The sequence below is a fragment of the Perca flavescens genome, chromosome 2 (assembly GCF_004354835.1).
Source record: "Perca flavescens isolate YP-PL-M2 chromosome 2, PFLA_1.0, whole genome shotgun sequence".
NCBI lineage: Eukaryota > Metazoa > Chordata > Actinopteri > Perciformes > Percidae > Perca > Perca flavescens.
Window position 1 is genome coordinate 7,164,614 of NC_041332.1, and position 15,387 is coordinate 7,180,000.

The window sequence follows — 15,387 nt, forward strand, 5'->3', positions numbered from 1 at the left end:
TCGGACAGCAGGCGAGGGGAGGCGAGACGACACCCGTGGCACACGCCTGTTGACCGAGCCACAAAGCAAAAGTGTGTGACACTCGCCCCACCCCCGCCGGTCCCATTGTCCTCCCCGTGGGTCCCACAGACAAGACCAATCCTGTTACCCTCCCACCCCTCGCCCCTCCCCCCCACCCTCATCCAACCCTCCTCGCAACCACAAAACACACTCGCACTGCTGCCCAACACACGCACGCACGCACGCACTTACCCACACACACACTCCTCTTCTTCCTTTCCCTCTCTCCTTCACAATCAATTTTACCAATCAGCTGATCTCTCTCTTTCTCACACATCCACCAGGGGTTGCCCTCATCCCCATCTCCTCCTCCCCCTCCTCCATCACCTCCCCTTTCACCATCAGCTGCTACATAAGGTGGAAATCCATCATTGTGTGTGAAGAAGGTGCTCGTGCACGCTGCGCAGCCATTACCATACACACATACACACACTTAGTTGGGTGTATTTTGGGGGGAGGACGATTGGTCCAGGAGGTTTTGGGGGGGGCTCTAATTCACTGATTCACATGCAGACAGTATTTCTTGGTGGTTGTGGTGTTGGAGGAGGGTGTGGCAGGTGGGTGGGGTCTGGGTTTTAGGGATGCTGGATGGTGGTAGTGGTGGTGATGGGCGTGGGACGGAGGAGAGAAGAGGAGGATGGAGGCACGGGGTGATGGGGAGGGAGGAGGAGAGAAGGGGGGGGTAGGTTGCCGCGGCTGCCGGGGTCAGGCCTGTGTGTCCTGGGAAAGTTGGGTTCTCCATTTAAATCTGCACATGTTGCGGCCTTCTGGTGGCTGCGTGAATGCGCACGGTGACAGATGGCCCCGGCCCATAACTATAGAGTCCGAGCAGCCCGGTCCCCCGAGGGAGAGAGAGAGAGAGAGAGAGAGGAAGAGGGGGAGCGGGGTAGAGAGACAGAGAGGGTGCAGGGGAAGAAGAGGAGAATGTAGCGCTCAGCTGATCCCATCAAAAAGAGAGATGAGAGAAGGAGAAAAAGGCAGAGGAGGAGGGTTGATGCTGTGTGTTTGTATCTATGTGTGTGTGTGTGCACGTGTGTGATATAAAGGGGGGAGGGGTGGGTCCTTAATCCCAAACTCTAAATTGAGTTAATGTATTTGCCTGGTCTGTAAACTCCAATAGGAGGCCCGGGGTCCCTCAAAGATTCTGATATGGTGTCTAGTTTATCAGATGTTGGAAGAGGAGGAGGGAGGGAGAGTGTGTGTGTGTGTGTGTGTGTGTGTGTGTGTGTGTGTGTGTGTGTGTGTGTGTGTGTGTGTGTGTTGACAGGGTTTATGGGTTTTGTGCCAGCTTCTGGAGCAGGGGCAGCCTGATGTCTCCATTCAGAGACTTTGTAGATCTCTGTTGTTTTTCACTCTGACTCTTTCGTTAATCCCGTTAAGCAGCAATGTCAGCGCCTGGTTAAAGATGATTTTTTGCAGATTCGGCAACTTCAGTTTGAGATGTTGAGAGTGAGAGAGAGTGAGACTTTTTTTTTTGGGAAGTGAGGGCATTTTGTTTTTAGCAGACCTCCCTTCTTTGGGCGTGCTGAGTGTAAAGACTTGGTTTTCGGTTTCAGGTTAGAATAAGGTTAGGGAATGCTCAGGTTAGTTAGTTAGTTAGTTGCTTTATGTCAATGAGAGTCCTATATAAGTATACAGTAGAGGTACAAAACAAAAGAAGCATATACAAGTGATTAAAAATGATTATCAAAAAATTGCATGAAATAGGCCTCTGTTTAAAGGGTTAATTCTTCAAATTTATGTACAGTATTCAGTTTTTTTTTGTATGCGCAGTATTACACACGCAAAAAACAAACGAGGCACAAATGAATTAGATAAATGTTAAAGAAAGGAATGCTGCAAAAAATGTGTAAGTACAAAAAGTAAAAAGAACAAATTCGGTTCAGTACAGCGGGTAGTAAATCAAAACCTTTTTTCCTCGTATTTCAGAAAAATGTAAATTTTTTTCTTCTTCTGTTTTACCTTGTAGCCACATGGTCTACAGTAGCACTTTAAAGGAAATAAAGTTTGAGTTTGGTAGACAATAGACCAGAGTGAAAACTGGGGAAAACAGGGATTTTTTGTTGTTGTAAATAATTCAATCTCAGAGGTAAATATAACCCAAACTAAATGTGCTGGTACATCGGATAACAGCAGGGTAAGGTAGACATTTGGATAGACTCACAATTTAATGACATGTTGGCACCTACACATGGTGGAGCTGGTGTGTGTGCGTGTGAAAAGGTGTCTGGTTCTTTGCTTGTGCGTATGGTTTCACTCCCACTCACTGGTGTTTTTTTAGGTACTGTTTAATGCATGGCAACACATTCTGCCTCCCACACACACACACACACACACACACACTGATTCTCTCCCTGCGGATGCCTCACACCTTCAAACCAAAGGAGAGGCACAACCGTCCACCTTCCAAGGTTATATCTAGTTCTTATATGCAACCTGTAAGTCAGGAAAATGTATTTATAGCACATTTATTTATGAACTGAGGGTACAAAGGGCTTCACACACACACACACACACACACACACACACACACACACACACACACACACACACACACACACACACACACACACACACACACACACACACACACACACACACACACACAGACTGCTCTCCCGGTTTCATGATTCTTTTTGCTCCTCTTATCTGCAATTAGAGCATAAAACCAGATGACTTAAATATATCAGGCCTGTAATCTTCTTCGGTGATTAAGATTCCTACATGACAACTGCAAGTTCTGTAAAACCGGCATATTTTTATATTCAATTCTTCATACTGTATTGGCATTTTACGTCATATAATTATCCAAAAAAGAAGTCCTCATGTAAAAGACTAATGAATCGCACAGGATGGCTGTGTGGTGGATGCCTGGAAGAGCTGCTAACTGTCAAATAATCAGGGAGTCCTGTCTGTGTCAGAGATTTTAAGTGTCCAGAGATGCTTAAGAAAGCAGATCCAGAGGTGTGTACACCTTAACAAGAGGAAAGTTCTTCACGGTGTCAAAAGGGTCACACTTGTAGTGAAGCTGTTTCCTCCCTCAAAAAAACCCACATCATTAACTTCCCTCGCATGCCAGAGACCACTAAATAGCTGGATTAGGAAAATATGAAGCTGTGTATTTTGTTTGTGTTACTCGTTCATTTCTTGTTTGATGATGGTCCGTAAAAATAACACACTTAACCCAGAAATCCTTTTTTTTCCCCTTCCTAGTTGGCCTGAGATTTGTGTTTACTGCAGCCTCTCTTTTGATGTTTCAATCTGTTCTTAGCTCCAGGCTCTCTCTTTCTCTCTCCCTCTCTCCCCCCTCTCTCTCCCCCCTCTCTCTCCCTCTCTCTCTCTCTCTCTCTCTCTCTCTCTCTCTCTCTCTCTCTCATGATTGATGATTCATGTTGCATCCACTCCTCCATCTTCAGTCCCCACAGCTGTTGTGATTCCACCGCTAGGGGGCGTCAGTCCGCCACATCACCGCCACATATCTTCCAATATTCAGCCTGCTGGAGGTGAAACATCGGGCTGTTTAAATTGAATGAATGAATGAATGAATTTTTTAGGACCGAAGCAGTGAGTCAAAATTATGATGAAGTAAAACAAAACCCACTATATTTATTTGTGTTATTGAAATGTATTCACTCGTTTATTTGACCATTATTTAGATGTAGCCTACTTGGCAGAAGGAGCGGATTTTGTCTCAAGGAGCTCAATCTGGGAAGATTTTTATAGTTGAATATAATCTATTTAAAAAAAAAAAAAAAAAAAAAAACACGGTTGGTAGACAGCTGCACTGCATGTAATCCCTCTCCATGGGTTTTATTGTGATTTAAAAGGGACTAAAATTAACGTATTTATTTATTGCTGGCCCCTGTTCCAGAAATATACTCAAAAAATGTACAAATCAGCAATCAATATGAAAGTTTGGAGTTCTATTTCTACATCTTTTAATTGGCTTAAGAGGGAGACACGCTGTATATTCCACTCAAGGGATAAAGGTTTCCAGTAAGCTTAGTTCATTTCACTTGGAAATCTCTGGAGCCTCATATGGTGCTCTGCTCGGTAAGCCTCTTAGGAATCACAGTGCCACAGCAGATGTAGGGAGAATGCCAATCAGGATCTCCTGCTGAGCGGAGAAACCCGACGGCTGTGCCACTGCGCGCTTCAAATCTCTGCCACGGTTCTGACGAAACACAGCTAAATATCGTCAGAGGCGCTTTTATGCTTATGCTTTGCAGTTTACACACTTAAAACAGCAGCAGAAACGCGTGAGCTGTCGTGGAGATGGAGCGCGCAGGGAGTCTCCAACGATTCTGAACGGACAGAAAACAAATCCTTGTTTATCTGAAGGGCAGAGCCATGCTTCCTCAGGATGTCGGGAAGCAAAAGCCATGTCGTGTGTCGGAACCGATGTGCGGGTTGGACAGTCCCCCGGTCCCAATTCGGCGCTTAAAGAACCGGGACTTCCCTCTGAACGCGAAGCGCCGGCGGTCCGGCTGCGCACCTGAGCGCAAGGTTAACTGCGTCCTAGTCGGGGACGTAGCGGTGGGCAAGACCAGCCTCATTGTCAGCTACACCACCAACGGATACCCGACACAGTATGTTCCAACGGCGTTTGACAACTTTACCGGTAATGTCTGACATCAATGTAGCTGATTTTGAGCGTTACGCACAAGTTTTACGCACACCTGGAAGTTAACGTTTAAAGCTTTTGTGTAATTAGTTTTTCTTTAAGTTGGTTACATGCCATGTTGTCCGTTTTAAATCCTAAAGATGGTGTCCATGGCCGCTTTTATTTACCTCATAGAGAGACTGATGTAGCTTATTCTTTACTTTCTTTATCTTCTCAGTGATGGTTGTGGTCGACGGAAAACCAGTGAGATTGCAGCTCTGTGACATGGCTGGACAGGTGAGCTGCACTTTCTCTCTGTCAGAGTTGAAATATTATCCTAAATAAACAAACTAACACTTAACATACCTAAACATGTGGCAGCTGTATAACAGGTGCATGCACTTTAGGTTCCCTGAGTGGAACTCTAACCACTCAGCTGTACACTTCTGTTTGCATTTCTCTCTCGTCCTGTTTAGAAATGGGGGCTGGTTGATGGACCAATCAATGTAAGTCATCAGTGATCAATAACTATTTGCTTTTACTCTTAAACATGTGCAGTTCTTGGTGTGTTTGTGTTGGTTGCTCCCCCACCCCCCCACACACCCTGCTGCCTGCTTTTTGTCCAGGACTGAAATCCTTTAAGACCCCCTTTAGCCTAATTCGCCCCCCAGTGACAAGTAGTCCTGTAACTCCACATCTTACATCGCCCCCTGCAGGAACATTTTTTGTCCCCTTCTATCACCCCTGTGCTCCATCGCCCTCTTTTGGTTGAAGTAGTGAGGACTCAGTAAGATGTCAAAGTATGAAGCTGATGATATTCTATATTTACTTATTGTCAACTCATTCCACGAAACACCAAAACAACCAACAATGAATGTCTCTACTGACAAGTATTGTGTCACATGTATCACAGCCTGATATACAGTATCTTCTTCCTTTGTGCCATAGAGCTCCATTAAAAACACAGCAGTGAGCCACACTGTTGTACTGGCTGACATGCTCCTTCATTATGAACACACACACAAACACACACACACACACACACACACACACACACACACACTTTATTTTAGCTCAAACCCACACACGCCTTCTTGCCGCCACATATACAGTACAGGCCAAAAGTTTCTTTATTTTCATGACTATTTACATTGTAGATTCTCACTGAAGGCATCAAAACTATGAATGAACACATATGGAATTATGTACTTAACAAAAAACTGTGAAATAACTGAACACATGTCTTATATTTTAGATTCTTCAAAGTAGCCACCTTTTGCTTTTTTGATAACTCTGCAAACCCTTGGTGTTCTCTCAATGAGCTTCATGAGGTAGTCACCTGAAATGGTTTTCACTTCACAGGTGTGCTTTGTCAGGGTTAATTAGTGGAATTTTTTCCCTTATTAATAAAAAAAGCAAAGGGTGGCTACTTTGAAGAATCTAAAATATAAGACATGCTTTCAGTTATTTCACACTTTTTTGTTAAGTACATAATTCCATATGTGTTCATTCATAGTTTTGATGCCTTCAGTGAGAATCTACAATGTAAATAGTCATGAAAATAAAAAGGAAACGCATTGAATGAGAAGGTGTGTCCAAACTTTTGGCCTGTACTGTACGTACACACTAGAACACCAAATGTGGATTGATCGGCCATTGAAAATAGTCCCTAACAAATGCATTATTTCAAGATTCAAGAGGTTTATTGTCATATGCAAAGTAAAGACATCTTACACCATGCAATGAAAAGCTTGCTTTGCCAGTCTTCCTTACGCAACGAATGAAAAAAGGAGAATGATACAATAAAGCTAAAACAAACAACCAGCTGAGAGGTTTTTTAAAAATGAAACTAAACAGACTGATTAGGTCAGGAAGCATTGAGAGACACATTGTTGTTTTTGCTCTTTTCGTGGGTTTTTGTTGACAATTAAGACATAGCATAAGCCTCGTCCTGTAAGTTTATATTCTTACCCGGCCTCTCCGCTTCCGGCTTTGCCTCGTGAAGGACGAGCTGGAGCGCCTCCGACCTCTGTGCTACAAGAACGCCGATGTCTTCCTCCTCTGCTACAGCGTGGTGCGCCCCTGCTCTTTCCGCAGCCTGATGGAGAAGTGGGTTCCTGAGATCCGTCAGCACTGTCCCGCCGCGCCCCTGGTCCTCGTCGGCACCCAGCTGGACCTGAGGGAGGACGTCCAGGTGCTGATTCAGCTGGCGCAGAACCAGGAGCGGCCGGTGGGCACGGAGGAGGGCCAGCAGCTCGCCCAGGAGCTCGGCGTGGTGAGCTTTGCAGAGTGCTCTGCGCTGACCCAGAAGAACCTGAAGGACACTTTTGATTCAGCCATCTTGGCCTGCATCCAACAGACAGACAGCTGTAGCGTCCAGCAGCAGAGGCAGACTCTGAGGAAGAAGACGCCCGATAAGTTCAAGAGCCTCTCGGAGACCTGGTGGAGGAAGATCAACTGTCTGATGGGAGAGCAGAGCTGTGACTTGAAGTGAACAGCTGCATAATCGCAAACCTGGGTCAGATCATGTTTGCAAATACTTAGATTTGGTTTGTTTCAGCCTGCTAGCAGAAGATAAGCAGTAATAAGCAGTAGTATGTTCAATAGGGCTAACGACCTCTTTAGAAGTACAGAATATGAGTTCAATTTCTATGTCCCCGGCCAATCCTGCATGCTGTCGATTTATGAAATACTTTACACAAGTCCTTAAGACATGAACTTTGCACTGCTGATCGCCTCAAACAGCTGCTAGAATAATGTTTCAACCATTTTGTACCGGACATCTTTTTTGCTTTCTTTTCTCCCTAATTTCCTTTGTTTTGGCTTGTTTACCATCTGTTTAACTGCTTTTTAACTTAGATTTGGTTTGTTTCAGCCTGCTAGCAGAAGGTGCCAGATGGGTGGGGAGGGACAACACAACAAGCTCCAGAAAGAGCTCAGAAATGCAGGTTTGTGACTCACAAACTGTCTGTTCAAATCCTGAGACCGACAGGAAGAGTGTGGGTGGAGGACTCTGATTTTACACATCATTTTCAGTTTACTTGTATCGAGAGAAGAGAATCGTATCGGAGAATACAAAATGTATTCTGTGGCTCTGTAGAAGCTTTCGAAAGACTGACAGCTGCTCACTTGCGTAAGACATTAAAGGCACACTATGCAAGATTTGTACCTTAATATAACGGTTTCGAAGTCATTTCGATGGTAAACAAGCTCGTAGTAGGGCAAATCATCCCTGGAAAAAACCAGCAATGCAGGTTTGAGAGGTGGCGCCCCGCCAAATCTCGCGAGAATCACGACTTGCCTTACGGCACGACGTCACATACATCAACAACATATAAGAAGCAGCCTGCCTCTGTGGAAGACACTAGCACGCATTTCGGACGTGAATCATGGCAGAGTCAACGAAAAAAACGAAGAAAGCGCGGTCGGAAGAGTCAAGGAAAAGAAACAGGAAACTGACAGTGTGAGGAACCGGACAAGAGTCCCACTCGGTCAGGCTTTCACTCGTTGGCGAGAGCTAAAAAGCAGCAAAGGTAACGTTAAATACAAGCTAGGGGTGTCCCCGACTAAGGATTTACACATTCGAATCAGAATTGACGAATCTTTCTATAGTCGACCGATAGTCGAATCATCTGTGTGTGTGTGTGTGTGTGTGTGAGTGGGTTGGGAGGGGCACAACACTAGTCAGCAGGAGGGTAACATGTAAACCGCAGGCGCGTATGGACGCGTATTTCGCATCCGCCGCATGCATAACCGTCTCTCTTTTGGGAACTGTGTATCCTGGCTCAAGTGTGCGCATTAATTCTTTAAAACCTTCACTGTCCACAACATTCACTGGCCTCATTGTGAAGGGAAATAAACTCTGCAATTTTGCCCGGGATTTCTCTTTTCCTTTTCTCGGGCAATGGTGGTCTCAAATCTAGCTTTCTTTGAGTTAGTTTTGGCGCAGCTCCGGTACTACTACTACTACTACTACTACTAGATGAACTGCTGTCGTCAGTCTGATACTGTGGGTGGATCTAGAAAAAAGACTAACATATTTTAAGTCCCGACATATGATATTGCTATTCGTAAATTAAAAGCGCCATTATATATGAAAGAGTGAAATGTCTTTATTGGTAATAAACTTATCCGTTTTAAATGGAAAGCCATGTTTGTTGTTGACGAGTGGTAGGACATGAGCTGTTGGCACAACTTGCATTTTACTTTTTTTGGATCATCTTTTACCATTTGAAAGTGCATCCACACTTTAGATTTTCTTTTTCCAGACATTGTTAAGTAACGTTAATCTCCTCGTCTGATGCTCCTCGTATGTCGCGGATCAGGGAAAGTGAAACTTAAATCTTTTCACAATTTCACAAATATTTATTGAACTTTCCTTTCTTTCTTTCTTTTCACATTTTATTTTACAGCATTATCATAATTAAAGGCTGTATATAACTTAATATAACCATACAAAACCAGTAGTTCTGTGTGAAATCAGACATTGAGCACCCCCATATTGCCAAAATGGTATGATCCTCGTTTCATAATAACACCCGCGAAGATCCGACTGTGAGATTGGTGGTCGAATCAGGCTCCGCATATCGATGCATCGAATCATCGACTATTCGGGGTCACCCCACCATTAATTCCAAGTATTCCTTTTGGCTTGAAATTTTACATTTGCGTTTGCATGAACTGGGGTAGACGCTCCATATTCATGCTCCATCTTGAAATACGTTAGCCTGTAAGGGACATACAGGACATACTGCTCCGCCTTTCGCTTTTTCGCTGTCACATGATAAACTCACAGGTGCTGCTAATGCCGCTAATGGATATCGTAGCTTCCCGGCCCCCAGCAAGTATGAAGAAGGAAACATGGAGGACCACACGTATTCAAAATCCAAATTTCAGGAAGAGGAGTCTTCTTCTTCGCCTAGAAAAAGGATATTGAAAAGAGCGAGAGACCGGTGTCATCAGAAAAAAGTGTGAAGGCTACCATAGCTGTAATACGTACTTTGAACTGCGTTGTGCAAGAGAGTTGATTGCGATATATGATCTCAACGCTAAATGGGAGAAATTCCTACACATTGGACCTTTAACAATGCTGAATCAACTGCTAAAAAACACTGTTTGATACTGTGGCTGTTCTGGTCTGCAGGTTCAGATGAGTCCAGTCTGAGAAAAAGATAAGCAGTAATATGTTCAATAGGGCAAACAACCTCTTTAAAAGTACAGAATATGAGTTCAATTTCTATGTCCCCGGCCAATCCTGCATGCTGTCGATTTATGAAATACTTTACACAAGACCTTAAGACATGAACTTTGCACTGCTGATCGACTCAAACAGCTGCTAGAATAATGTTTCAACCATTTTGTACCGGACATCTTTTTTGCTTTCGTTTCTCCCTAATTTCCTTTGTTTTGACTGGTTTACCATCTGTTTAACTGCTGGAATTTGAAGCAGGCACTCTATTATAATAAGGATTTTAGCTCAGAAAACCACAGGATACCTAACAGGAGTTTCTATGTTTCCTACCTGATTGATTCTTTCTGAATTTGTCGTGATGTGGGTGGTAACCCCACCCGTCTGAGGCTCCCAGGAGGTTAAAACAAACCCAACAGATGTTATCAGGCCCAGGTTTGATTTAATGCGAGGAGTCTGACTGTTTTTTTTTTTTTTTTTTTTTTTTTACTCAATGTGTGTTGCTGGTCACTTAACACCCCAACATTACCAGTACTTTGTTAGACTCAGTTTATAGTTATGTTATTTCTTCTATATTTATTCATTGTACTTTTCATTGCCATCACTGATCATGGAATATGTTCAGAAGCCTTGATTAAAGTTTATAACAACTGTATACTGTATCTTTTCATTTAACAAAAGGAACATTTCAAATATTGGTGAGATATTTGCAGCAACATTTCAGTGGGTGTGATTTAAGCCAGTGGATCCTGAACGTTTTCACACGAAGGACCCCTAAACTGACACAAATTAGACCCCCATATGATCAGACTTGGTCCCAGGGTCCCCCGTCTGATTGGATTTTTGCTTTTAGGTGTTTTTTACAGAAAGTTTATAAAAACCCACAACTAAAATAGTCAAACATGTTGTCATTGTGTTACTTTTGTAAACCCAGATTTAGTTGTATTTAAACTTTTTAGTGGTCACTACTTACTCTTTCACGTTTGGTTGAAAACCATATTCATTTCTAAATGAGTTGCTTGTAATAATCAGCTTAAGTATGCAGTGCACAGATCATATTAAGCAGAGATACACTTAGGATGTAAAGTTTCCTCTTGGGAGGGGCTCTAAACAGTTTTTTAGAGATGGGGGATGACGTGCAGAAAAGGGCCGCGGGTCGGATTCGAACCCAGGCCACTGAAAAGGACTCAGCTTACATAGGGCTCTTACTGGGTGAGCTAGAGGTCGCCCCGTTTGAACTGTTCTGTGCTTAAGCGATGCAAAGGCTCATGAAAAAAAAAAGTGCTTTGAACGATTTCTGTCCTAGTTAAAGGTGCTGTAGGTAGGATTGTGAAAATCCAGGACTTAGCCAAAAAATTTGAACATCTGCACTTTCTCAATCCCTCCTCCCTTTCCGCTAAAGCCCAAAACGGTCTCTTTAGCCCCTCCCCCCACAACGGGGAATGAATGCGTGTTCACAAGCAGTGATTGACATGCAGTTAGACACCCCCCCCCTGGCCCTGATTGGTGCATCTGAACAGGGAGCGGTGGATTTTTGCAAATCGCACTACAGGCTGTAGGTGGTGCCAGAGAAGCAAGATTCTTTTTATTACCAGCTTCATGTAGTTCTACTGGAACATAGGGTCAGTTTCAGAAAATATGACAGAAAGTTGGTTTTATAAGGCTTACCTACTGCACCTTTAAAGTGTGTTTTGACAATGTTCTCTTAATGTTATGGATGTGCATTCATGTTATCTGGGTTTTAGTTTTGTATGGTTGATTCAGTCTTCATTTTTCTCTACATTTATTGTTGCACCATGACCGAGAGCCGGGTGGGGACTGATGGCTTCTGGGCAGTGAGGAAATAATTTATATTGTGTATGGTTTCCTGTGTGAAATGTACCACACAGATTACATTGGGAATTGCAATCCGTACATTGCCATCATTTCTGCATTGTTGGAACAAATGTATGAATTACATTCTTCTTAAAATCATACTGTCCCAAAGCAAAAAACACATCTATAACAAGTTATTTCTATAGTTTTGATAAGTAAAGCCTAATATTTCATATTTCTTACTTTTGTTATTTCATCATAACTCCATATAAATACAAAGGATTTTTAGTAATGACTACTAATGTGAACTAGATTTGTCCACTGCATCAACTTACTGCTCTGTGTTAATACAACTTGACCTGTTAAGTTTCACCTTGTGTAAAAACTTAAACTGTTTAAGGCAACGGTTTTCCACGCACATTTCTAGTAAAGTCAACTAATTCAGCAGTGTGGGGGTCTGTGTATTCCACTTTGGGAACCACAGAAAAAGCCAAACGTCCACCCCAAAGGGACTTACCTAGGTACTGTCAGGGCACGCCCTCATACTCTACTTCTGACTGGCTAGTAGTCCTTACCTAGGTACTGTCAGGGCACGCCCTCATACTCTACTTCTGACTGGCTAGTAGTCCTTACCTAGGTACTGTCAGGGCACGCCCTCATACTCTGCTTCTGACTGGCTAGTAGTCCTTACCTAGGTACTGTCAGGGCACTCCGTCATACTCTGCTTCTGACTGGCTAGTAGTCCTTACCTAGGTACTGTCAGGGCACTCCGTCATACTCTGCTTCTGACTGGCTAGTAGTCCTTACCTAGCTACTGTCAGTGCACGCCCTCATACTCTGCTTCTGACTGGCTAGTAGTCCTTACTGCGCATGTGCGACTCCCAACAAAGATCAAAACAGAAGGGTGATGTCTCACTCTGTAGCTAAAACAGAGAGCTCAACACACAGGGTGAAAAGAGGAGCTGCAGCAATGTGTAGTACAACAATAAAAATAGTGTTTAAAAAAAAAAATTAAACCATGTAAACCTATTGTGATATAACCTCTAAATACAATTATGAACCCAAAAATTAGCATAATATGAACACTTTAAATGCAAACACTTCAAACTGTTCTTCAGTCGCACATCCTCTGCTCTTTATCCTTCACCAGGCAAAAACAGGACATGTTGGAGAGTTAATAGGGATCAAGCGTCGTTGATTGTCTCATCAGCTGAGGATCAGAGCCTCAATCAACTACTGACCCAGTCCGACCAGACTTAGATGGACTTGCGTGCACGAAAATGCATCCAACCTCAGATACAGTTTTGGAGTCAGGCAGTCAGAGACAAAGTCTGTCTCCTGGGTGATTTTCCTCTAATCTTGGGCTAAGCAGAGCATCACCGCTGTGCTCGGCTTTTCTCTGTGATTCAGAGCCGATGCTCTGCTCTAATGGGAGCAGACAGGACCACCTGCTGGATTAAAGCAGCATATGGAGCCTGATTCTCTCCCTGTGGACGCCTCACACCTTCAAAAGGGAAGGAGAGGCACATTTGTCAATCTTCAATTTATCTAGTTCTTATGTGCAACCTGCAAGCCAGGAAAATGTATTTATAGTACAACTGAGGGTAAAAATGGCTTCACACACACACACACACACACACACACACACACACACACACACACACACACACACACACACACACACACACACAAATTCAGGGGACACTGCATTGACTTATAATAATTCCCTGGAGACATTACCCTAACCTTAACCATAACTACATGTCTAACCCCAACCCCTATGCCAACTTTAACCTAAAACTGAACCCTAAAATATAATGCCTTGCATTGCTAGGACTGAAATTTGTTACCCTAAAAAAGGGGGCGAAGCCCCAAATAATCAAAACTGTCAGTGCAACCCACCCCAAAAAACCTATTATAATTTCCTTTACATAAATAAACACATTTGCACCCTAACTTGATGCAGAAAAGGCACAAATTGTTGCAGAAAATATTCACCAGAATGCAGAAAATGAAGTGTTTGATGACCAAAATTTCAATTTTGCTCAGAAGTGGAGATCTGAAGGCCCTCCCCCCCCCCCCCCTTAAAAAAAGACAAGAAACCACCATGATAGTCGGATCCAATTTAATTCATAACATTTACTAAGCATGTAGAGTATTTTGATTTAACACTTGAGAAAAGTCATCATGTTAACTTCCTTGGTTTTAAGGCAGTTGTCCGCAGCACCCTGTCCAGAGGCATTACAGGTTAGGTTTAACAGGTGACCTCACTTAACGTGGCCTAAATTCCCCCCACAGAGCAGCAGGTATGGTTCCCTCTCCGAGCATCTGGCTCGTGCTGCTGGTCACTTCAGGAGCATCGATGTTTTTACACAGCGGATCTTTCTGAATGAACAAACTGTAACCTGCAAACATATCATTCATGTTTCAATTCCTCTACTTCTAATTTGGTTTTATTTATTTCTGAAATTTAGGAATGTGGTTTATTTTTTACATGCATCTTTTATTTCTGCCCTTTGCTATAATAAATCCCATTAAAGAAGACTAGAGTTAATCAGATGGTGCTCTGAAGCCGTTTATAAAGCTGACTCAGCACAGGCAGGGTTGCCACATTTATCTCATAGCCCGACTAAAAGTCTCCGGCAACACTGCAGCCTTGTGAGGCTGCAATGCTTTATTTAAAGCTTTAGTGCGTGACTTTTGTATATTAATGAACGTCCGTTACATTCAAGCCATTGCCAAATGAGTTAATACAAAGCTAATTAAGACAGCTCCACACAAGTCGTGTGTCGTCCAGCGACATTCGCGCGCAGAAACTCGAGTGAAGATAATGACCTCTTCTGAAGAGTACGTCATGTTTTTTTTAATCCTCCGTGTCCTCCTTGGCTACTGATTGATTGCTTGATTTTATTTGACCCTTTCGTTATGAGATGCGATACAGCTTTGCACCATACATTAAAAAAACAAAACAAAGTCTGGATAACACAATAAAGCCCTGGCAGAGTGTTCCACAGGCTTGTTGCTACATCCAAAAAGGACTCCTTACCTAAATTACTATAACTCTAGAAGGTACAAAATCAATAGAGCTGCCCCCTGTGGAGTAGCTGTGGACATCTCTCACTCTGGAATCTCGGAATCACCAAGGCTTGTATCATATGCAACCCATGTGGATGCGCTGACAGTGTTGTTGTCATTACTTAGAATTCCTCATGGGGCGACAGAAACTACGCACTATAGCTTTAACACCAAAGTTATTAGATGGAGCATTACTTTTGTTGGGTCTTTTTTTAAGTGAGACAAAAAGAAACACACCTGCGGTTACCTCAATACACATTTAGAGCATTATAGTACATCTCAGCATGTCAGGCTCAGCTTTATGTTGCCCGATTTGGCCCACTGATCATCTGTCTGAGGTGGCAGTTCCCGTTCAGGCTGACTGACCCTGTTAACAAGTGTGCTAACATGCTATAACGTGAAAAATCCATGCAGACATACGGAACTCAGTTTCATGTTGTCAGTGGTGGAAGAAGTATTCAGTTCCTCACTTAACCCTCGTATTGTCTTGTTGCCCTCCGGTTCGGTTTGCCTGTTTATAAAGCATAAAGTAGCCTCTTGATGATTACCCAATTGCATGTTATATCTTTTTTAGCCAACTTAATAAGTTGTTACCGCTAGTTTTACACTTCTTTATGGAATTGATGGTGAATAAACATCATTTATA

General features: G+C 43.1%; 1 protein-coding gene across 2 annotated transcripts; it reads left to right on the plus strand.

Moving 5' to 3' along the window:
• The first annotated feature begins 567 nt into the window (after positions 1-567).
• On the plus strand, positions 568-7,848 carry LOC114548654 (rho-related GTP-binding protein RhoU-like). 2 transcript variants are annotated; one of them, XM_028568675.1, is made up of 5 exons: positions 568-576; positions 4,567-4,681; positions 4,902-4,960; positions 6,669-7,181; positions 7,539-7,848. In XM_028568675.1, exons 1-4 carry the CDS (start codon positions 568-570, stop codon positions 7,155-7,157), a joined length of 672 nt encoding a protein of 223 aa, XP_028424476.1. In that variant the 3' UTR covers positions 7,158-7,181; positions 7,539-7,848. The 2 variants fall into 2 exon arrangements, with proteins under 2 accessions (XP_028424476.1, XP_028424470.1); XM_028568669.1 differs by having other exon boundaries at positions 6,669-7,848.
• Positions 7,849-15,387: the final 7,539 nt, after the last annotated feature.

What these genes read in the sequence shown, in the direction of transcription:
- LOC114548654 (XM_028568669.1), top strand. An exon ending in GGCGTTTGACAACTTTACCG is followed by an intron (nt 4,682 to 4,901) that starts GTAATGTCTGAC and finishes TTATCTTCTCAG; the next exon opens with TGATGGTTGTGGTCGACGGA. An exon ending in TCTGTGACATGGCTGGACAG is followed by an intron (nt 4,961 to 6,668) that starts GTGAGCTGCACT and finishes TGCCTCGTGAAG; the next exon opens with GACGAGCTGGAGCGCCTCCG.